Raw genomic sequence first — 24,620 nt, forward strand, 5'->3', positions numbered from 1 at the left:
TGTTGGGGACTACAGAGGTATAACCAGTGGTGTAACCAGTAAAGGTGCCTGTTCTCCTGCAAACTAGTCCCTTACCCATATTCCTGGACGGAACCCTATTGAAGTCATTGGTTTACACACATGCATACACATTCATACACAACATTTCATACATGCATGAAAATATCACAATGGAACCAATCGTTATGTATAATTCATATATTCTAATAAAAAAAACTAATAAAAAAATAGAGCCAGTCTGGGCAACTTAGTGAGATCCAGCCTCAAAATAAAGTCAACCTAGCTCGTTGGCAAGGCACACGCTCAGCATGCCAAAGGCCTTGCTTGGGTTCAGTCCTTGGCACACAGGTTCCTTCAAAGCCCCCAAATCTGTGGGTTGTGCTTTTAGAAATATTGCTTTGTTAAGCGTATTTGTTACTGGAGCATGTTCAAAGGCCATAAAGGATCCCCTGGAGCTGAGAAGTGTTAAGAAAACACCCAAAGAAGCCATTCTCTCTGAGAGCACCTGGAATCCCAGACAGTGCGCAGATGTGTGATGCTGTGGGCCTCAGTGCACTTCAGAATGGAGAGGTGCAGGGGCCGCAGAGTCCTTCCCGATGCTGTCGCCGAGCCGTCGTCTGAAGTGTGCTGTTAGAGGTAAACACTGCACCTTCGATCCCAGAACACAATAATACCAATTTCCCCAGCTTTACACAGCCAGGGACCCATGTCTACCCACCCCAGCCTGCTGAGGTCGCCATGACGACCCCTTTTAGCTGTCCACACATTCTCCCTTGGGATCTCTCTGTGACCTTGTTCTAGCAGACTTCCTTCTATGTGCAGTGACTGAGTTCAGCGATCTGCTGTTCACTTCCTGTCTTCTCCAGGGAGTCTGTCTTGTTCTTTGCTGTGTCCTTAGTACCTAGCGAGTATCTGCGTGTCCACAAGTGAGTGAACTGATTGAGCTAAGGAAGGCATCCAGACGTGAATGGCATGAAGGTGGTCCACGCAAGGTCAAGCATGGCGCTTATTCCCGAAGTGGAAGCAAGTTCTAGCCTTGATCGTGGCAGAGAGGGCTGTGACTAGAGTCGGGTGACAGGTGGAGTCCCAGCTGCACCCTTCTCTTGGATCTGCGCTAACTCTTACAATGACTCCGCACAGTTGACAGGGGAACATCAGAACAGCTCCAGAGCCTGGACTGCTGGCCACTGCTTGGAGGTGGAGGTCAGAGTCATGAAGGGACACCAGCCACCGGGTGGGCTGTCCATCAGTGTGTGGGTCCTGGTCCAGGCAGTCTGAGCATTCTCCAGCAGCAGGCTAATCCCTGGCCCGCCCTGAGCCCATCTCCATTGCCCTTGTCAAACGATAAGAACCTCAGCAAGGACAATCGGTCACTTGGGGAAGCTGGATGAGAGCTGTCCCCAAGAGAGGTAGGGAAGGTGAAATGCTTGCGTGACCTGGGGCAAGAGCATTTGCCTCTGATGAGTGAGCTGCTGCCCTGCTTTTTCTCTGTCATTGGTGGTCCTTCTCTTAGCATTGGGTCCCAGGCGCTGGCAGAGGAACCACCCTGGGGACAAGGTCAGCAGGAAGGAATGGAGCAAGGACTCCCTGGGCCACCTCAGGGCAGAGGGACCTGTGGATTCTTGAGGAAGAAGGCCACTTTCTGGGCCACAGCATCCAGCTCACTTGGGCTGGCTGACTGCAGGAGGTTGCTCTTGGGGACAAAATAGTGTTTCAGAAAGTGCTGGCTCACACATCTGTGCAGCTTCCGCACCAGGCGGAGGAGGGCTTGATGGGGGACCTGCCAGTCCTTGAGGTGTGGGTACTTCTCACATGTCCAGAAGAGCACGGTCTGTGGATGAAAGACGGTGGGAACAAGTTGAGTTTTCGTGGCTCTGGGAGGAGGAGCAAGGCATCCTGGGAAAACTGGATTCACCAGGAATCCATGACCCATTGCCTCACCAGAGCCTGGGACTTACCTAGCTGGCTCACACCTCCCAGTTACTCTCTTTCCCTTTCCTCTGCCGCCTTGACCACCAACACTCTCCCAGTGAGTCATACCCTGCTTCAAGCAGAGGCCCTCTGCCTCCCGGCATTAGGAAACATGGAAGCCCTCGTCTCCTGGATGGGAGAGATCTGTCAACATGGCAGCCTCCTCTTCCCCTCTCTGCATCCACCGCTCTCACGGGTCTCTGCCTCCTAGGAGCCCTGTAGGATCGATTCCCCTCTTTGCAGACGGCCTCTTGGCATGGGGTCATAGCCCTCCTGCTCTCCCATGGCGGTCTCCCCTCTGGCAAGTCCAGGCACCCCGCTAAATTCCTCTCTTCTCACTCATTCCTTGCCTCCACCTACTCCAGTCGGGAGTCTTCTGCCATTAATCCTGAAGGTTGCTCTCCTAGCCCAAGATCTCCAGGGCTCCAGTGGCAGGGCAGGCTTTTTTCTGCCTCACCTCTTCTCACTTTCAGTGGGTCAGACAGTTGGCCACACCCTCCCTCCCTAACCACTGTTCTTCTGGCCTCTAAGACAATGCTCTCCCAGGCTTTCTCCTCACATCCCGGCTACTCCAATGCTCTGCACCCACCAATGTCTGTTAGCCTTGGGGTCTCTAAGGACACTCCCTCCCCACCCGCCCGCCCCTTCTGCTCTTGCCCTTCCCCTGCCTGGTGCTCAGTAAGATGGAGGACTCACACCCGCGCCTTCTCCAGCCCAGACTCTGCTCCTGACCTGCTTAGTCTTGGGTATTGGAAAGTTACCTCCATTTCAACATGCCCAGACTGAACTCATGGCCTTTCCCACAAACCTGCTCTGTTTCTAGACCTGCTGATCCAGTCAGCTGGGCCAGACACAGCCTGGGGCTGCATCCGCAACCCAACCCGCTCATCTTCCTGCTCATTGGTCTCTCAGACCTGCCACTCAGCTTCATGCCCCTCCCACTGTCCTCTCCACCACACATCTCATCCTCTTTGGCAGCAGGTCAACCTGTGTGTGCCTATCCCAATTACCAGCAGCCAATCTGTAGGGTTTTTTTTTTGTTTTTTGTTTTTTGTTTTTTGTTTTAAGTATAAATCCTCATTATTTTTGTTTGTTTGTTTTATCTAAATAACAGTTCCTCTCACTCTTGGTTAACTAAGATACAAAACAGGGTCTCACTTTGTAGCCCTGGCTGGCCTGGAGCTGTGTAGACCAGGCTGGCCTCATATTCACAGACATCCTCCTGCTTCTGCCTCCTTAGTGCTGGACTTAAAGGAAAGCGCCACCACACCTGGCTAAGGGTGCAGTTCGTAACATGTTCTGTGAGGTTTGGTCCCTGCCTTGCTGGCCGGCCTTTTCGACAGACAGGTGTCAAGAACGATGTGGAACCAGCCCAAGCGCCGGGAGTGGATGGCCAGGGCACACAGAGCACAAAGACACAATGGAGGACTGTTCATCCAGAAAGAATGGAACCCTGTCCTCTACAGCAAAATGGCTGGAAGCAAGATGGAAGGACACGTGTTAAAGTCAAATGTGCCAGACGCAGAAAGACAAACACGGCACGGTCCTCCTCACGCGTGGAAACTGAAGGGTGAAACTGAAGTGGTGTGCTGAGGACTGGGACCTGGGGAAGGGGCGGGGATAAAGGAGGCAGAGCAAAGGGAGGTGGACGTGCTTGGCGTACCCTCTCCACATGTATAAAAATGTCACACCAAACCCAATTAGGATATGCAACGAAACACAGCAATCAAAAATAACAGCATCAATTTGAAAAGATTTTGAAGTCCTGGATGAATGAAGAGCACTTGCTGCCCATTCAGAGGACCTGAGTTCAGTTCCCAGCACCCTCTTCTGACCTCCTCAGGCACCTGCACATACGTGGCATATACTCACATAGACACATACACATAAATAAAAAATAATAATACATAATTTAAAATTTTAAAGAGTGGATAATCTCTTCAACTAAAGGGGACCTGGGAAAAGTGGGGAGGCAGGGAGGGAGGGAGAGAGAGTGAGTGAGAGAGAGAGAGAGAGAGAGAGAGAGAGAGAGAGAATAACACACACACACACACACACACACACACATAGAATGAAAATGACCACACCTCTTACATGATACAAAATTAACTCAAAATAGATTGGGTGCTAAAATACAAGGCCTGAAATTATGGAACTAGAGAAAGCGGGGTGATGCTTCGTGGTGTTAGCACAGGCAAAGAATTTTCAGAGAAGACCCAACAGTACAGACAGCAAAGGGGAAAACGGATGCTGTGGACACACTGAACTCAGAGGCGTCTGCACTGCAGAGCAGTCACCAGGGTGAGGTGCAGTGTGAGGGAATGTTAGCAAGCTGTGCTCCTAAGGGGGTCAATAGTCAGAACACACACAGCTCAACAGCAAAGGAACAAACGACACCATGAAAAGTGGATAAGTGAGAGCAAGTGCCATTTCTCCAAAGAAAATGCACAAATGGACAAGTATCTAAGTCCCTGTCTTCAGGGAAATGCAGGACAAAACCACAGTGAGACGCCACCTTACCAGTGAGACACAACAACCAGGCTGTTGTGAAAAAGACAAAAATGAGCCGGGCATTGAGAACACACGCCTTTAATCCCAGCACTCGGGAGGCAGAGGCACACGGATCTCTGAGTTTGTGGCCAGCCTGGTCAACAGAGTGAGTTCCAGGACAGCCAGGGCTACACAGAGAAACCCTGTCTCAAAAAAGAGCAAAATGGAGTAAAGTGAGAAGACAGTAAGGACAGGGGCACTCATATAAATTAGTGTAGCTTTTGTGGAAAACAGGTGGGAGGTTCCTACGAAACTTAAAATTTGGGTATGCATACCAAGGAAATGAAATTAGAACATTAAAGAGCTACCGACACTCCGGCTACTGCAGTATTATTCACAATAGCCAAGAAAAAAAGTGACCAACCGAGGTGTCCATCAACAAAAGACTAGAGAAGATGTGGTAGGCCGACACAGTGGACTACCACTCAGCCACCAAACAACGAGTGAAATCCTGCCATGCACAGCAACATGGAGGAAATGGAGGAGCTTCTGCTGAGTGAGATAAGAAAGGAAGGGGAGGACAGACACTGTGTGCTCCTGGTCACGTGTGCATAAATACGGTGAGGACAGAGGGACAAAGGAGGGTGGGGTGGAACGCAAAAACCCCAGGAGGGATAGTTTAAAACTCACCAGCGCAGCAGGGGCCTGCTGCGGTTGACAGCAATTCTTTCGGTTTTGAAATAACTGGAAGAGTTCAAAGCCCCCAACCAGAAGACAGAATAAACATCTGAGGAGAAACACCGATCGCCGGGGCTTTACGTGGTGGATGGTCTGTGTGTCTCCAGTTACTATTCCACACCTCACAAATACTACGTGATACAAGGTGTTAATCCATACAATAAACCATCCCTAATGTCACATCAAACAAGAAGGGAAAAGAGAGAAGAGGAGAAGAAAAGGGAAGTCAGGAAGGGAGGGAAGAAAGCCAAGTCGCTATCACCCCCGGCAGGTGTGGGACACACAGCTGGGGTTTATGTGTCACCACGAGCAGAAAAGCATGCAGTGTGGAAACCCTGGGATTGAAAACGGTTCCCACGGCCCCATCCTGATCCCATCACACACTGGGACCCACCTAGAGACGGCTGCCCTGACTCCCCCCACCACACCCGGTGCTCACCTGCAGGTGGTGGGTGGTGATGACTGGCCTCTGCCCGGGACACCACACATCCTCCTTCAGCTGCCTCAGGACCTGAAAGCATCGCCTGCGGCAGCCCCCATCCTCATCCAACTGTTCAAACAGCACCTGTTCTGCCTGGGGGAAACTCAGCTGCCAGTGATAACTGGACCGGGCCACCAAGTTGAACCCAAATGACTGAAAAAGACAAAAGGATTGGGAACATGAGAAACACAATTCAGGCTAAAGTAGAGAGCAGCTCGCATAGCTTGAAGGACCCATGGCCCACAGCAGATGGTATGTCTATGCGATGGAATATTATTCAGCCGATAAAAAGGATCAAATCCAGCCATTCACAGGAACATGGACGGAATTAGAGTATAATGTGTAACGGGCAGCAATGCAGAAAAAGACAAACACATATTGAATATTCTCACTCACATGTGGATGGCAAAACATAGAGGCCTAAAGGGCAGCGTGGAGAAACACAAGGCACCATGAGTCCACGCAGGGAGCAGGGTGAGGCTCAGGCCACTTTAAGGCAGCTGCTTCTGCCCCTGTCAGAGCCGTTGAGGACTTTTCAGCCTTCACCTAGGTCACTGGGCTCTGCCCCATGCTCATTCTGCAGGCCCAGGGTTTCTGATAGGAAACTTGCTTTTCTGACAAGCTCATGGGTGATGCTGCCACTGGGGGAGCGGGTGGGGGGCGGGGAGGGGGGCAGCAGACACGTTGGAACAGCAGCTCTAAGGGAACATGCCCCCACTCCCGGCCCCCCACAGTAAGCCGTCACATGGTCAGTAATGAGATCGGCAAAGCTGTCAGCCCTCCACAGAACGAGCCCCGTCTGGTCACCCATACCTTGATGCACTCCACTCTCTCTGGGGAAGGCCACCGCTTCAGACACCTAGGCCACTGGGCTTTCTCGGACCAGGCGGTGGGGATCTCCACAGTAGGGGCCAGCTCGAGCTCCACCTGGCCTGTGGACGTTTCCACGGCAACCCAAACAGCAGCTCGGTTTGCTAGCACACTGACCTTGCCTGATGGGAACCAACCAGAGAGACCCTTGATAAGAGAAAGCCTTTGCTTTACACACAAGCAGCAGGGCAGGGCGGGAACGAGTGAGCAGACACTGTGGACAGCTGTCGGGGTGTCTGTCACACAGTGTCAGCTCTGTTGGCACCAGACAGTCAGCTTGTCACAGCCTGGCCGGGAAAGCTCATGGTCAGTGGGCTCTTTCCTTTCGCTCCTCCTTCAACAAAGCTTTCCAGCACATGTTATTGTAGGATGTGTGTGCGGGGTGTGTGTGTGTGTGTGTGTGTGTGTGTGTGTGTGTGTGTGTGTGTGTCAGGAGATAGAACCCAGGGCTTCACACAAGCTCATCACAATACCTCTGAGCTATAATCCGAGCCCAGAGGGTTTCCATTTAAAGTGATAGATTCCTTTCGGGAGGTTCAAGAAGGGGAGTCGTGGGAAAAGACAGAAAAGGATCATATTGGCTCCTGAGACGCCATCTAACACGTCCACATCACCTCGACGCCGGTTTGGGAGGAAGGCAGACGAGAGTAAGGGCAGAGGTCTTCACTCTGACGTCAGGATTTTGCTGAAGGGTGGCTCTGACCCTACCTCACCCACGTCCCTTCCAGGGGAGTCCTACTAGCCTGTTTCATCTGAATCAGTCTCAACAGATGGTGTTTGCTTCTACCATCCATCTCAGGAGCCGGCTTCACCCAGATGTATTTCTCATCCTGAGTCCATCCGATCGTGAAGCCCCTCTGAGCATGTTATAGCTGAGCTGGAAAGGGTCAGGTGAGTGGGAGAGGTTTCCCATTATTTCATTTACCAAGCAGGCAGAGAAGAGGAAATAAGTGTGTGCGGTGAGTTTTCCAGCTCATGAGCCAGCCTGCCTTTATTGCCAAAGGGCTCCTCTTTATTAAACAACAGATTATTATTATTGTTGTTGTTATTATTGTATATATGTATGTATGTATGTATGTATGTATGTATGTATCTGAGCACCTGCATGATTTCATGTTCACCACGTGCATGCAGCAGCCTGCAGAGGCATGAAGACAGTATCAGAGTCCCTGGAACTGATGTTACAGACAGGGTGCTGGGAACTGAACCCCAGTTCCTCTACAAGAGCAGCAAACGCCTCTAACCACTGAGTCATCTCTCCAGCCCCAGCACCTGGGTGTTTCTCTTTGCTTGGCTTCCTTACAGATAAGAACGAGAGTGTCTTGACCTAAGGTCTGTCATCTCACTCTGCCCTTCTTAGGAGAAAATTTGAAGCTTTTAACTGTGTTTGGCTGCTCGGAGGAAAGCATGCTATTCTGAGCTATGACGGCTGAGAGTTTACATTTCACCAGAGCAGCCCGGACAAGGCTAGGATACGGAGTGTTACTTCAGCTTTGTTTACTGAAACCTCCTCACAGGTCTGGCCCAGCTGGACTCACCCATCTCTCCTTTCTCTAGCAGATCTTTTCCAAGGGTTAGGAGTGACTGAACCTGGAGCTAGCCTGGCCCACACCTTACTTCTGCAGATGCAGGCGGCTCTGGTGTGTGACCCTCAGCTAGTGACTTATCTGTCTCAGTCTTTCCATTTTTTGACAAAGTTTCCTGTATCCCAGGCTGGCCTTGAACTTTTGATCCAGCAGAGGATGACCTTGAATTTCTGGTCCTCCTGTCTCCACCTGGCAGAATGCAAGGATCAGAGGTGTGCACCCACGTGTCTGATGTATGCATGGCTGGGGATCGAATCCCGGGTGTTACACATGCCAGGCAAATATTCTGCCAACTAAGCTGCATGTTACCCCAGTCTCAGAGTGTCTCAGAATTAAATAATCCACACAAGTAAACATCTATGAGATGTGACCAGGCTGGAGACTTTCAGAGTTGTTCTGTTTGGACAAGCAAACATTTACAAACGCATCATTTGAGTTCGGCAGCCTGTGTAATTTTCATAATACGTGTGTGTGCCTGTGTATGTCTCACTCCGCTGAGGCTGCACACAGTCTGCCAGGCCAAGGCACCATCATTTACTGGGCCCATTTTCTTAGATAGTCATTTAGATTTTTTTTTTTCTAGTTGGTTACTATTTTGAAACCCAGGGCAGAAGACATTCTTGGCCATATTTCTTTGTGTGTCTGCAAAAGTTTATTTGTTTAATTGCCAAGTCAGCACATTATAAAAATAAATAATGGACTAATGGCCCTCTAAAAATGAAACACTGATTTTCTGCTCCCAAGAACAACATGAAAATGCCTGCTTCACCTGACCCACCCTACACCCAGCAGGAACACACTTCTCACACTTCACAACTTCTCACACTTCACATAGCTGTTCATCTGCTGGGCGTTTTTAATATGTTTTTATTGTTTTGGGGATCCTTTGCCATTGTTGTTTTGGTTTAGATTTATTTTATTTTAATTACATGGTGTGTATGTGACTGTACGTATGCACATATGCATGCAGTACCCAGGGAGGTCAGCAGTGGGTGTCAGATCCCCTGGAGCTGGAGTTACAAGTGGTTAGGATTCCCCTGAGTCTGGTGCTGGGAACTGAACTCAGGTCCTTTGCAAGCACAGCCACCTTCTTAACCATGTGCCTTTCTCTGGTCCCGATTGTTGATTGTTTAATTTTATAAGACAGGGTCTCACTCTGTAAACTCGGGCTGGGCCTCAAACTTGTAGTAATCCTCCTGCCTCAGCTTTTCAGTGCTGGAATTACAGGCATGTACCAGCAACCATGCCTTGGCAATCTGCTAGAATTTTTTAAATCTATATTTTCCTTTTTTTTAAAAAAAAAAAATCATTTATATTCTTCCCCCAAGATTCCTGTTTCTGTGACGTTGGTTTTTCTTTTCTTCCTTCCTTTTTTTTTTTCTGTCTGTTTTGCTTTGTGTATTATTATTTCTGTTGATCAGCTCACCATTTGTCTTTCCTGGTTTAGAACTACTTCTGTAATTAAGCCAGTTTTTCCACATGTGCACATGTGTAGATGTGTGTGCGTTTATTCATGTCACCCTCTACTATGGCTCTTCTGTTTGCAGTTGTTGAGGTGAGTGGGTCCTAAGGCTGCTGGGCTTCTGCTGTAGCAGGTGGGTGCTTTCCCAGCATGCAGCCTCCACACCCTGTGTTCACTCAGATGCTCTGTGTTGCACAGAAATGTGCTGATAACCAAGGTCTTGGGGGGGGTAGGGTAGAGGGTGAGCAGTTTGCTGCTTTAAATATGTAATGTTGAGGTTGGGGCAGGGCACAAAACCCACAGCCTGAGGTGTGTTCGTCAGGGCTGTAATTTCTAAGTCTCGGAAGTGTTTCCTGAGAATGAATCCCTGCCTTGGGGATTTCATTAACAGATTAGCAGGTCACCCCCCCCCCCCATCACCACAATGCAAAAGGTGACTGGTTACCACTCCCCTTTCACCTTCCCGTGACCAGCTCACCCGAGAGGTGGCAGGTTCTCACTGCGTTTTCCACCAGCGCCCGGAACACCTGGAGGACTTTGGCAGGCACGATGTCCCCCTCTATGTTCACGTCTGCCTGGTGCCACTGCCACAGGGTCTTCATGAACTGCTCAGTCTCCAGCCACTGCTGTAGACCCTCGGGGTCCCGCAAAGGGCAGGTGAGCTTGGTGCCCTGCAGATTGTAGTACCGCCAGCGCTGTGTGCGGGCCCCCTTGTATCCCGCGAGGCCTTTCAGAGGAACTGTGACATGGAACAGTCTGGGAGCCAAAACCTGCGGTTAGAAAAGGAGAGACAGGAGCTGAGTTCCTGTCACGGGGGAGGTGACAGGCAGAGGGTGCTGACCTCTCCAGCCAGGCAGCTCAAGTGGCCGTTCAAGCCCCAGCAATGTGATGAGGTGTACAGAAAGAGACCCGGATTGCTGAGCACTACGGTTCTGTTTTACCACTAACCCATTTGAGGCTGCGGCAGACAGAGTGACTCAGGAGTTCAGGGCTTCGTGAGGCCACAAGTTAAGGCTGAAGAAAACCCGGAACTCTGGAGGGACCTGGAGTTTAGGGGAGAAGAAAGGGAAGGGAAATATATCCACTGAGCCACACACACGATCTGGCTGCGCCTCTTCCATCTCCGAAGTCCAAGAGGGTACCTACGATACCACTTCCCCAGTGAGCAGCTTAAGGCGCAGAGGGGCTTGTGGATCACCCCCAGGGCACTGCCAGCAAGTGGAAGCGCGGAGATTTTAATTGAATTCTTTTGGTAGCTTGTTCGGCAGCGGTTCTACCCCACACTAGTTCTGCATCAGGAATGAGTGTCCTGGGACAGCTGAACGTTCTGACATGAAAGAGAAGGTGACAGAACCTTGAAGTGCCACCCTTTCTTTTTGCCTGTCACAATGACCCAGGGTCAGTACAAATGACTAACCCTCACAGAATCAAAGGTGAAATGAAAGCCTGTCTGTCTGGACAATGGGAGCCATTGAGTTGATTCTGTGTTTAATGGAAAAATGGATGTGAATCCACCCACTCCCACTCTCCAGGAACCAGTTAAGCAGTGGCCAGGAAGAAAGCATGCTGAGCAGGCAGGCACAGGCTGCAAAGGACACAACACACCCGTTGGCCATGCAGATCTGCCGGAGGGACCCTGAACTCTGGCTGTGCCCTGGTGACTCCTAGCACCCTCTTGTTCATTCAGCCACGTTTTCTTTGAAGAAGGTTATGGGAAGTCCAGCAATAGTGAGCTTTTGTCCCCTGGTCTGGGCACTGACCAATTCAGCTGACCCCGCCCCATTTTCAGAGAACATTTGATGGCTTAGGTGAGGGTACCATGTGACTTCTGGCGTCCAGAGGCTGGATTAACTAGGGGGGGACAAACGCCTAAACTCCAAATGAATTTTAATCCACTTGCACATGAGCTCAAGAGCACAGTGGTGGGGCTGGACAGATGGCTGAGCACACACTGCTTGCCACACAAGCATGAGAACCTGAGTTCCGATCACCAGCACCCACAAAAAAAGTCAGGCGTGTGCTTGCATGCCAGTAATCATAGCACTAGGGAGGCAGAGACAGGGGGATCCCTAGGACTTGTTGACTATCCAATACAACTGAATCGGTGCACTCCAGTTCAGCGAGAGACCCTGTCTCAGAGCATAAGGTGGGGAGCCACTGAGGAAGAACCTTGACTTCTGGCCTCCATGAGCAAATCCACACACATGGAACACACACCTGAACAGGTACAGAAACATCTACCTACACCCACATCCCCAACAGCGTCAAATAAAGACTAAAACTACAAATGGTGTTCAATAAATGCTTATTGATTTTAGTTCAAGATGAAAATTGAAGTCATTTTATGCGTTTTCTCCCTTCCCTCCTTCCTTCCTCCCCCCTCTTTCTTTCCTTTCTTCCTTCCTTTCTTTCTTTCTTTCTTTCTTTCTTTCTTTCTTTCTTTCTTTCTTTCTTCATTTCTTTCTTTCTTCTAGTTCTCCTGTATCCCAGGCTGGTCTCAGATTTGACGTGAATCTGTGGTAATTTGATTGAGAATGTCCCTACAGGCTGGCACTATGTGAGGAGGCAGTGTGGCCTTGATCGCTGGAGTGTGACTGGGAGCCGTCTTGGAGAATTCAGAACCTGGCTCCACCTCCAGCTCACTCTACCATGTTTGCGGTGGCAGAAGATTTCTGTTCCTGGGCAGTACTATGTTCTCAGTGGGATAAGCACCTCTCATACATGGAGTCCCTCCCACCCAAGGGTTTGGATGCATCCTGGAGCACCTCAGAGGGGCCTGCTTACCTTAATGCTGTCATTGTACGTGTCAGAGGCAGGCACCGCTTGGAATCGACTGTCCTGGTGGCTGATCTCCGCCGTCAGACAGTGGATAACTTTCTGCACCTCCTCCACACTCTGAGAAATCTGCTGGCGCCTCAGGTCCACCTGGGTGTGAGGGGGGTCAGCAAAACAGTTACAGGGCCCGAGGCACCGGCCCAGGCGACAAGACAAAGGCACAGTGACGTCCGACCCAGGTTCAAAGCAAAAATCTTGCCTCCCGGGATTCCAAGGGAGTTGAACTGCTTAAGTATGACAGGGATCAAAATGACGCTGGCTTCCTTCTGGACAGGTGCAGTCCCTCAATCTATCCAGGACTTACTCCTGGGCAGAGTCTGGGGACATAACAACAATCAAGGCAACAGCAAAGGCCAGGGGGGTGCGGGGGGGGGGGCATTGTGACATACACCTGTAATCCCAGCACACGGGAGGTAGAGGCAGGAACATCTGAAGTTCAGGACCAGCCCTGGCTCTGCAGTGAGTTCAAGGCCAGCATGGGCCACAAAAGTCCCCGCCTCAAAAAACTTAGCAACAAATCAGACAAGATGTACAGTCCCTCTGGTTGGAAACACATGGTTGGGCGTGCAGACTGTAACGCCATACATACTTGTTTTGACAAGTGCCATAGGGAACACTGAGCTTGGGTAAAGACCAGGGGATAAAGTGTGGCTATTTCAGATAGGGAGGTCAGAGAAGGTGACATTTGAGTGAGTCATAGAGAGAGCTATGGAAAGCAGATTCCAAAACTACTCCAAACAGCCAGGTAATAAAATGCCAAGCCCAAGATGTTTGACCAATGCTAAGTCATTCGTCGCCCTAGGCACCTGGGAGCCTCCTACAGAGTCATCCCATACAGAGACAGAATGCAAGGCTGAGACCACGCCTACCTATCTGCACAGGTTTCATAGCCCACACAGAGTCAGCCCATTGATAGCTATCTATCTACATTCACTTTGTGCAGGTTACAGCTTCCTGCCGGGCCACAGGACCAAAGCAGACAGACATGACTATGCACTCAAAGCGTTGGAGAAACCATCTGAAAGAGAATGCAAGTGTGGGGGCTCCGTCACGGAAAAGTGTGGGGGTTCTACTGATAGAGCAGAGAGGAGATCCCTAATCTGCATGCAGAGACCTCTTTGACAATTCCATGTAAAGTACTGTCTTTGGAAAACAGACTTGTATTGTCCAGATGCCCAACACGACGCTGAGTAGCCAGAGACAGAAAATGAGGCCCTAACTCTGCAGACCTGAGAATCTCATTGGAAACATCAAATACACAAAACAGTCTCTTGAAAGTCCATGGGTCCTGCTTGACCCTGACTACGGCAGCCGGATCTGCAGTTCAACAGTTGGCTTTTGCCACTGGCAGCCGCTCCCCCATTTCCATGCCTGTAATGCCCACCTCACTATGGATGATGGGGGTGAGGGACCCTCTTGGAATGGCTGTGCCCTGCGGGGGCTCTACATCTCCTAGACTGCAAGTGGAAGACAGGAGGTGATCACAGAAGGGCAGGAAGTTCAAGATGCCAAAAATAAAGGAGAGCGCTTTTGGAAACCTTTGGTTAAAGGTCCCCACAGACAGGACTTCCCCTGTGTCTGATTCAACTCCATTTGGCCAGCTTTCAAACGCCCACTTCTTGCTGAACTCTGTACTGCATGGCAAGAGGTTTACAGATAGACTGTCAATGGAAGATGGATTAAAACTGTCACAGTGAGATGCTGGGAAAGACGGCCATAGGATACTGTGGATGCCCCGCAAAAGGACAGTTGTCTAAACTGGAGGCCAAGGGTCCTTCCTGGAGGCAGAAGGTAAGGGTGGAGGAAGTCAACCAGGGGGCTAGGGATCTGGCTCCGGCAGAGTGAATGCTTGCTGATGTGCATGAAGCCCTGGGTTCCACCTCCAGCCGTACAGAAACTGAGCATGGTGTGCAGGCCTACAGTCCTGGTGCTTTGGAAGTGGAAGCAGGAAGACCATTTGTGGCTTCTCAGCAAGTCCTGGGACACGTGGGACCTTGTCTCAACATGCATATGTAAGGTGGCAGGTCCTGAGAATAAAGGGAGAGACCAGTACCAGTGCCCCCCCCCAAGTGTCTGTAGAGTTTCCCAACCAGAACAGTGGAACGAATGGGGACAAATTCATGAGGACAAAGGGTCACCACTTCTCAAGAAGCTTGACCGTGGCAGCAAACAAATTAGACAAAACGGGCAGGGCCAGCAGCAGATTCTCTCAAACTGACACATGGGCTTAGGCATGTTTAAACATGGAGGGACACGTGTCAGTTCAGGAGGAAGAGACCTACACAATGAGGAGGGATTTCCCAGCAGGAAAATGTCATGCAAATCCCCACCACATTGCTTCAGAAGGGGAGCAGGAGAGGAAGGGGAAAGGGAGGGGTGTTGGGAATTGGAGAGATTTCCTGCTCGAAGTCTATGTATTTTCTTCACAGGGTAGGAGACGAGGCAATATGCAACAAGAAGCCGGAGAGGTGGCAGGTGCCAGGCTTCAGGTAATGGACTAGACCAGCTCCCAAGGGATGAGGGATGAGGGGTGGCTTGGGTACTTGTGTAAAGATGGAGTTGTAGCCATGGTGAGGCCCATGAGGTTGTTGGAGTGTTTGTGGACTCAGTTGTAAGATGCCCGAAGCACCTCTTAACCCTCCAGTCAGGCTGAGGTGCTCAGTTGGAGGGGTGGAAGCTGGAGGTGGGGTTTTGGCGGTTGAGTTGGATTTTCCAGCCTGAGGATGGAATGCATATAGCCAGGCTGGTAGATTACAGGGCACTGAACAGGGACGAATCTGCTAAATAAGTGCAGTGGGGGAAATTATATAGACTCATTTACAAGTCTCACAATAAAGAAGCCATGCAAGTTGCCAGGTGGTGGTGGTGCACACCTTTAGTCTCAGCACTCGGGAGATAGAGCCAGGCAGATCTCTGTGAGTTCGAGGCCAGCCTGGGCTACAGAGCGAGATCCAGGACAGGCACCACAACTACACAGAGAAACCTTGTCTTGAAAACCCGAAAAAAAAGAAAAAGAAGAAGAAGCCATGCAAGATGTTCTGACGAGGTAGATAGAGCACTGCAGTCAGAATGGCTGTGAGGACATGTCATTGAGTAGCCAAGTTCTCAGAAAGCATGGAGGGCCAAGGCTTATAACCCCAAAGTCCCCGAATCTTTAAGTTTATGGATATGATTCCACAGAATTTGAATATGAAAAACCCAATGGACACACACACACACACACACACACACACACACACACACACACACACATTAATAAGCTAAGTGTCCTAAATTGCTTCTATTGCTATGATACAACATGGACCAAAAACAACTTGGAGGAGGAAAGTGTATATTTGGCTTACACGTTCCAATCATATTCCTGCACCAGGGAAGTCAAGGCAGGGGACGGAGCAAAGACCTTGGAGAGGTGCTGCTTACTGCCTTGCTCTCCACAGCTTGCTCAGCTATCTTTCTTATACAACCCTGGACCACCTGCCCAGGGGTAGTTCTGCCCACCGTGGGCTGCACCCTCCCACACCAGTCATTAATCAAGAAAATGCCCCCACAGACTTGCCTACAAGCCAATCTGAGGGAGGCATTTTCTCAATCAATGTTCCCTCTTCAAAATGACTCTAACTAGGCCAGGCAGTGGTGGCGCACACCTTCAATCCCAGCACTCGGGAGGCAGAGGCAGGCGGATCTCTGAGTTTGAAGCCAGCCTGGTCTATGGAGCCAGTTCCAGGGCAGTCAGGGATAAACAGAGAAACCCTGTCTGGAAAAACAAAACAACAGCAACTCAACTCAACTCAAGCTTGTGTCGAGGTGACAGAAACCTCACCAGCACACTAAGAAAACCTCCATTACAGTATCGGCACTGGGGTGGGCGTGGGGGCGGCAAAACAACCCAAGGAACAGCTTTCCTCGGAACCAAAATCCTTCTCCATGAGTGAACTTGACCACGGACTGGACAGTGACTGGGCAGAACAAGTCTGAACACACCCTGGAAGGCACCTGTAATCGCTCTCATTATCCTTCGCTTAGCTCATCATCCTCGTGTGTTCTGATCTACAGACGTGGAAGTCAGAACGGAGAACTAGGCTGCCTGGAAGCTCAGACTACAAATTCTTCCATCACGTCTTACACTTGGGTGCCTTAAACTTAGCATCTTAGAGTTATTTCAGCTTCAGAAATCATCTTATCTGGTGTCACCGAATAGAGTACCAGAGCAACAAGTGGCTCTCCTCTGTCACACCGGCAATTAGAAGTAGAACTAGACGACATGCGTGGGGTTTCCAATGCCATTTTCCAGCACTCTCTGCCACGCCCTCAAGGACAGGAGTGCTGTGAGTAGAACCTACCCCTCATCTTCTTCCTGGACCTAGATAGAAAAGACTTTCAGTCTGGAGTCAGGGCTCACGAAACAGCAAGTCTGGAGCTGCCATTTTGTGGGTACTATGGATGGTTCTTACATCCCCTAAGGATACTAGGGTAACATAGCAGGGGCCAGACAGTGAAGAGCCCCAGGCAGATCTGTCCCTGAAGTGCCCAGGATGCTGAAGCTGGGAACAATTTTCATCATGTGATATCTGCCCTGCTCCCACATTATTGGCCACACGTGCAGCGACAGGCTCTTAGCACGACGGCATCACTGAGCAACCCACAGCCCCCAAACGCTCCTGCTGGGGTTCCCAGGCCAGGTCTTAGGTTGCATCCCCAACCTAGACCCTGACCTTCCCCGCCTGACTATTGCCCTCCACTTATCTTGACTGAACCCAGAGAAACAGAACAAGAGGATTGAAGCTCTGGGTGAGGAAATGAAGAGATGCAGATGCGGCCTGGGTTCCATTGCAGAGAGATTTTGGTAAAAGTGATTTTGGATGCTTTACCACAAGTACAGGCCCCTCCACGCCCAATCTCAGAATCCCTTTCCTTTCTAGTCTCTCAAATGTTAACAGGCCAGCAATACAGTCTCATCCCCAAATGCATTTCAGCAAAGAAAGGCTTGAAAATAAACCTAAGGGGAAAATGGGATCATTGAAGAAAATGGACTCAAAGCGTAACTCAATCCAAGCTTGATCTTGGGGCCCTATCCAGTTTTCACTCTCCTCTTCTGCTGATAAACTCAACGAATCAAAAAGGGTCCATTCTCCTTTTCAAGGGCTGCCTTTGTGGGTGTGGCCGAGCCCAGCCACGTTGAATCAACCAGGCACACACAGGGCTGGATGCTCCAAGGTCACCCAGGGCAGCAGATGACGCCTTCATGCGGTAGCTTTGCCCAGGGCCTCCCTCTCCAGGTGTGTCTATGTGCTTCCCCACACGTCCCTGTCTCATCCTAGGCTCCCTCCCCTCTTTCCCAGCCAGAGCCTCTGGGCTATTGTTGGACCACAAGTCATTTGCTGCTATTAATAGTTCAGGTTTGTGAATAATTTACTGTTTCAAATATAAATTATTGGGAATTCAAGACTGTTCCCTGTAACAACACCGTGCTGACTCATGGGTGTTGCAACCCTCTTCCTTGAACTCCGTGGAGGGCCAATTAAGCGGCTTGCGGGAAAAGTTGTACGGGGCCCGGCTGCACCCAGGGACAGGTGGTCTATCTACATGAGCATTGCCCAGGTGGAGGACAGGGAGGAAGAAATGGCCGAGAACTTCCTCCCAGACAACAGAAAGTTGGGCTGTTAACCTTGGAATTGCTTTTAGTCCAATAATGGGTTAAAACAAGACAGGTACCTTCCCTGCCCTCTAGAAGCTGCCAGTTTAAAGGGAGGGAGCCATAAACTTATTGACAGACACAGGGGAAACAGCTCTACTCAATTCCATGAGGACTGCCTGGACCACCTGGTATTGGTGACTCCAAATGCAGCAGCAGCAGCAGCAGCAGCAGCATGTGGAGCTGGGGTTACTCAGTCCTTCCAGGGTACTGGGCACTTCGTATGAACAGGAGTACCGGAGCCTCCTTCACCATTCAATGATGGCTCCCATTTTACAGATGGGGAATTTGAGGCTCAGGAGGCAACTTACACCAGAGTTAGTTAAGTTATAGGCGGGTCATATTTGCTACCTGGAATTCTGCTTCCCTAAAAGAAAGGGTAGCTGAATACAAATCCCCTCTCCAATGGGGTGGGTGGGTAAATTGGGTTTCCTCCTGCACTTGCCTTCTTCATTTATGGAAACCTAACACATCCTCCAAGGCCTCATCTCCTTTCCTCTTTCTGTGGACCACTTCTCCCGTCAGAGCTGAGGCCCTTCCTTTCGCTCTGCAAGGCTCTCTTTCCATGCAGCCCTGGGGTCCGCTGTGTACTCAATGACTGTGCACAGAACGTCCCCTTCTTCCGGGGGCGTTAAGAACAGAGTCTGTAGGTGTGGCCGGCCATCCCTCGGGCACGCACAGCATTTCTGTCCCATTTAGCAGACCACACCTCAGGGCTTGAGCTCCTCCAAACCACAGAGCTGGATTTGACATCAGCGGAGGTTCTGTGTGCGTGTGAGACAAGAGGATTGTAGCAGAGGAGACACGGCCTCTGGGCCCAACCAGCTCTGCTGAGACCTCAGTACCTTCACCATAGAGCCCCCCGGACCCTAGCCAAAGCCTTTCATCTCTACAAGCTCTCTCTTCCTCTAGAAATGGAGGTTGGCTGGTGGCTACATAAGTGTTACCTGCACCCAGACCTCTCAGCACCCTGCAGTGTTTTTCCTCATCTTCAGTGAACTCCGAAGGGATTCAGACCACATCTGTGCAAGATGCTCTGGCAATGTGGAAGGAAAGGAATGTATCCAGGACACTGTTGGGCCCTCTAAGAAGGTGGAAGAAGTGAAACCTTCCAGTGTGTAAGTCAGCAACTAAAGCCATGCTGGGAGGAGCCAGTGTATATAATCAATGAACAGGATCAGCTCCAGAGTTCAGGGTGACAAGAGTGGTCTATGCCCCGGTGTTAGTTAGGGGAGCCTTTTTGCCAACTCTGAGCTGCGTGAGAAGGATTAAAATGAGAGAGAGAGAGAGAGAGAGAGAGAGAGAGAGAGAGAGAGAGAGAGAGAGAGAGAGAGAGAGACTAGGCCTGAAGTCTGTTTAGGACATAGCTCTTATGAGGCAGATGTGGAGGCTGGCCCACCTTCAGGGACAAGGGACGGAGCTCTGTCAGACTGAAGGCCAGGCTCCAGCCTCCTGGCTGGTACACATTCTAACAAACATTCAAGCCATGATTTCCAGGCCAGACAGAGGACCTGCGCTTGCCATGTACCCTGATTCTTTAATCCCCATAGGAGACAGAAATCCAGATTCCTATGCAAAGTCTCAGTATTTTGAAATGTCTGTGAAAGAAAACTTTAGAAAATGCTCTATAGACCAAACAGACCATGCATGAGCCCGGGCTGGATTGCAGATCGGGAATACCATTTATGATTTCTGCTGGTGGGTATGCCCAGAGACAGAGGGTCAGAGTATGGGGCAGGTGAAATCACTTGAATGCCAAGCTAAGAAAGTCGGAATATTGTTTTTCCAGAAAACACAGGACCCTAGGAAGATGCCAGTCAACACTACTCCTGTGTAGAGGCGTAATGGGAAGTCATTTTGTTCGCTATTGTTTTTTATACACGCAGACCTTCCCATGATGGTTTTGTCTAAAAAAGTGCACTCATATCTCACTGTGATAACAATCTTTGCTCTGTTTACATATAAAGGCATGAAAGCCAGAGACCAGTCCCTACCTCTCAGCTTAAACCTTTTCGTTTAAACATTAACTGCATGCCTTAGAAGCTTCATGTGGAAGTGGAACACTGGAACATCTTAAATTCAATAATATTTAAGGTCCCTACAAAGTCTGACATCAAAAGAGCCTAAGATTGAAATAAACTAGCCCCTTTCTCTCCCACTCCTTTTTTTTCTGTCTTTCTTTTTTTGTTTTTTGTTTTTTTTCCCCTTGAGACAAGGTGTCACTATGTAGTCCAGGCTGGTCAGGGACCTACTCTGTAGACCAGGCTGGCCTTGAATTTACAGAGATCTGCCTGCCTCTGACTCCTGAGTGCTGGGACTAAAAGTGTGCACCACCATGCCTAGCTTACAAACGAAGTGATATCCTTTAAAGATTTGTGTTTTTATTTTTATTTTACGTGTATGAGTGTTTTGCCTGCACATATATCTGTGCACCACAAGTGTGCCTGGTGCCCTTAGAGGACTGAAAAGGGTGTTAGATCCCCTAGAAGTGGAATTACAGATGGTTGTGAGCCACCATGTGGAAGCTGGGAATCAAACCTGGGTCCTCTGGGACTGCAGCTAATGCTTTTAAACGATGAGCTATCTCTCCAGCTCCCAAATAGTATTTTTTAAAATGATCAGTTTTGCAGTTTTTAAAAGCCTTGTCATAAGTTCATTTGTTGTTTGTTTGTTTGTTTTTTTGAGGCAAGGTCTCATGTAGTCCAGGGTACCTTCCACTTCTGATCTCCTGCCTCTACCTCTCAAATGCTGGCGTCACAGGTATGTGTCATTGTGCCTGTGCCTGGCCGGTCATTTCCCAGTGACCCCATGCAGACCCTCATTTGATGGAAAAGAAGTCTGAGCCTTGGATAGACTAATTGTCCGCATAAGTGTCAGCAATGGACAGAGCCAGAGATCTGTTCTGTATTTTGTACCCAGCATTCTTTGGGCACTAGAACCTCAGAGAAAAGACCTGGCTGGGTAAACTTCCTCAGCATGCTGAGGCTAGTGGTCCTGTGTTTCAGAGAACCATCTTATGATCTCCAGAAGCAGGGGAATCCTTCTGGACCAGTGTCAGTGGGGTGGAGAGGAAGAGGGCGTGCCCAGGAGAGGCAGGCCCTGGCTCACCTTACTCAGCAGGTAATCTTGTAAGTCTCCCTCTGGAAGAGACTTCATGGCTTCTTGGTCCGTCCCCAGGATAGCAGCAACCTTCTGCTTCTTTTCACGATGGAGGACAAAACTGGTAGGCAGCTTTCCCAGCAACGTTACTCTCTGGATGAAACTTCTCTGGAATTGTGAGCATGGACCAGAGACTTGGCCTCTTCGCGCCTGCTCACTGCAGTTTTCCTTTCCAACTTGAGAGAATCCGTCTGCCATCTTTCAGGGAATGATAGATTAGAAAGGAGGCTTGATGGGAATGAGCTGGAGCCCACCTGGTGTTCCCTGGTATTAGTCACCCTGTCTTTTTTATCCTCTTGTTCTGATGCCAGGTGCACCTTGGTGACCAGTATCTTTACATCTCCTTGTCCTTATCCTGTTGACAGTAAATATCCCCTGCCCTCCAATCCAGAAAATTCTGCAATTGATTTACTTCCTTACCCTAAACAAATAAGAAATTGCAAACAAGTCTTCTGGTTTCTCACCATCATGCCCGACACAAGCCTTGTCCATCAGATGAGGGCCAGGACCAACATTTGGAAAAGCATGAGCTCACAGATACACTCATGTGTACAGAGGCAAGCTTACACACACACACACACACACACACACACACACACACACACACACACACAGAAAGAGAGAGAGAGAGAGAGAGAGAGAGAGAGAGAGAGAGAGAGAGAGAGAGAGAGAGAGAAGCAGGCAGACACATAGAGACAGAGACAGGGGAGACACACACACACACACACACACACACACACACACACACATATGAGGCAGGCTTACAAACAGGCACATACATGCAGAGAAAAGTAGGGCAGAGTCCTGCCTCTCACCTGCTGACCTTAGAATGTGATTTCTTCGTCCCACCTGATGGCTGACATTCAAAATAAAATCAGTATAAACAGGCCCCTTAAGAGTCTAGGACACATGAGTTTTACCAGTAAAACTCATCCTGGACAACAGTACAGACAGTAAGTTCCCAGTCTGACTGGCTGGGGATAGCCTTAGTACAGGGTGAGAAAATCTCAGCAGCCTGATCTTCCCGAAACTGGTAAATTTCCCAGTCTACTGTCTGTGATCCGAAGGACTGACAGCCCAGCTCAAATCTGATCAAGGCTTCCAGGCAGGCGGCTGCCCAAACCAACCTCCTCAGCGCTCTTCAACCTCAGCCAATCCAGCCTTTCTACTCTCTCCTGTGGCCCCGGATTTGCATATCCTCCCAGACAGCTCCAGGTGAGAGCCGCATCAGACCCCACCCACCTCCTTCTCCTAGGTGTTCGGCTGCCTTCTCAGGGCTCCATCTGCCAATCCAAGACCTTATACCAGTCCTGAAAAGCTACAGCTTCCTCAAGGATCCTCAGAATCCCCTCCACACTTCCTTGATTTCCCACCTGCTGTTCTGTGTCATGGAAATCCCCTTCTCTTCACCGCACACGCTCTCAGATGGTCCAGAATCTTCTTCCCTTGGCTTCTGTTCCCCTGATCAACACTCCGATGGACCACATGAGTTTTTCACAAATGAAACAAGAGCCTCTTCCCCTTAACCTGCCTTCTGGAATTCTCTCTCCACGTCACTATGAACAGCACCAAAGTCCACATTTCCCCCACATACTTTTGGTTTTGCCCTTGGCTTCTGCTTTTGCTGGAATCATTACCTCACAGTCCTGCGCCTCTAGTAAGGCCTTTTCTGGTAACAATAAAGTTGCCCTGGGTTTCTGGACTCAAATACCCAAACCTTCAACATTCTCGCTCTGCTGCAGACCCATCTCAGTTACTCCAGTCCTGCAGATTGAAAGGTTGTATCCGGAAACTTCTCTTGCTCCAAGATGGAAAGATTCTTGCCAGGTATGAACAGGGAAAGCAGAAAACTGAGCTACTGGAGGAACCCAGGGAAGGAAGGGCACTGTGAGCTCAGGGCAGCTGGCTGCAGTCACATTCCCACTAGACGCACAGCAGGAGATCGGTGTGTTGTGTGAACAGACAGCACACACTCACTGCATGGCCCAGTTCCTAGTGGGTAAGGTGCCACAGCACAGACCCGGGCTCTGGCAGCTCCTATCAGAAAGGCTGAAGAAAACAAGCTTTCCTGGCAGATACAGATCTCTAGTTAACTGGACAATAGGTCAGCAAAAATCTGTTGACTAAGGGTGTGCCTAGGGCCACCAAGAGGGACCTAGCTAATTCAAGTTTTCCTCCTTCTCTGGGAAATAAAAATCCTCATTTTTCATGATTCATAGGCAAGGCGAAGTAAAAATGAAAAGCAGCGTCAGCTCAGTGTGGACTCTGAGGACTGGGGGCAGGTGAAACGGCCCAGCAGATATGCCTGCCACCAAGCCTGAGCACCTGAGTTCCATCTCTCCCCACCTCCCAGGACCCACATGGTGGAAGGAGAGAGCTGTCTCATGCATACCTCCACACACATAGACAAATAATAGACAAATAAATGCAATAGATTCTGAGGATCAGTAACATGTTTAATGTCTGTTTAACAAAGGAGTCAAAATATTTTCCCTATTTATAGTTTTGTGCTGGGGTCGGGTAGTACGGTGTGCACACAGAGGTCAGAGGACAAGCTCAGGTGTCAGCCTTGGGTGCCTTCTACCTTTTCCTGGAGACAGTCTTGCATTGTCTAGGGACCTTGCTGTGCAGGTCAGGTGCTGAGCCACAAGCTGCCAGGCCCCCATGTCCTGCCTCCCACTTCACCATTGCTGGATCCCAGACACTGCAACCAGTTTTTTACGTGGGTTCTGGGGGTCTGAACTCGAGTCCTCATGCATTCAAGGCAAGAACCTTACTAAGTGAGCCAGCCCAAGGCTTTCAAACATCTTAAGTCAATCCTAACATTCAGTGAGGCATCTTGGGAAGACCACACCCACCCAGACTCACCCAGTGTTTTTACTGGTTTATCGAGTGGCTAAACAGTTCATGGCAAGAAGGGGAAAGATTAGCCTGACCCAAATCAATCTTAAATGTGCAGATTTGCAAGAACGTCAGGGTTACAAACTCTGACTTACTCCTTTACAGATTTGCTTTAATCTGGGAAGGATCAACTCAAGCAGCTCAGAAGACTGGACACTGGATGAAACCCACGATAGTAAACAGTCTGCAACAGGGTCCAGGACTACTCTGTGTCCAGGGAAGCCTCCACCGCACACAAGGTTGATCAGCAAATATTATTAAATATTTATCTGACTTCCTTAAAACTAGTGGCATTGTACTACAAAAATTATATAGAATAAATGATATGTAAGGCATGGTAATTCACACCTTACAGCTTAGTACTAGGGAGGCTGAGCAGGAGGATTGCTTTGAATTCAAGGACAACTTGGTCTGAATGTGAGACCCTTTTCCAAC

General features: G+C 49.7%; 1 protein-coding gene across 1 annotated transcript; it reads right to left on the reverse strand.

The window, feature by feature from the left end:
* Positions 1-1,361: 1,361 nt before the first annotated feature.
* On the reverse strand, positions 1,362-21,485 carry Mab21l3 (mab-21 like 3). The gene is made up of 6 exons (XM_059264924.1): positions 21,234-21,485; positions 12,383-12,523; positions 10,077-10,368; positions 6,494-6,672; positions 5,639-5,833; positions 1,362-1,831 (listed from the first exon to the last, which is right to left on the reverse strand). The coding sequence occupies exons 1-6, from the start codon at positions 21,480-21,482 to the stop codon at positions 1,598-1,600; spliced, it is 1,290 nt and encodes a 429-aa protein (XP_059120907.1). The 5' UTR covers positions 21,483-21,485; the 3' UTR covers positions 1,362-1,597.
* Between the last annotated feature and the right edge of the window lie 3,135 nt (positions 21,486-24,620).

Source organism: Peromyscus eremicus, chromosome 6 (assembly GCF_949786415.1).
Source record: "Peromyscus eremicus chromosome 6, PerEre_H2_v1, whole genome shotgun sequence".
Taxonomy (NCBI): domain Eukaryota; kingdom Metazoa; phylum Chordata; class Mammalia; order Rodentia; family Cricetidae; genus Peromyscus; species Peromyscus eremicus.

Excerpts from the sequence above, each read along its gene's own strand:
- Mab21l3 (XM_059264924.1), bottom strand. The coding sequence starts at position 21,482 with ATGGCAGACGGATTCTCTCAAGTTGGAAAGGAAAACTGCAGTGAGCAG. Across the intron at positions 12,524-21,233 it reads AAGATTACCTGCTGAGTAAG|GTGGACCTGAGGCGCCAGCA; the intron begins GTGAGCCAGGGC and ends CCTCACACCCAG. Across the intron at positions 5,834-6,493 it reads AGAGAGTGGAGTGCATCAAG|TCATTTGGGTTCAACTTGGT; the intron begins GTATGGGTGACC and ends TGTCTTTTTCAG.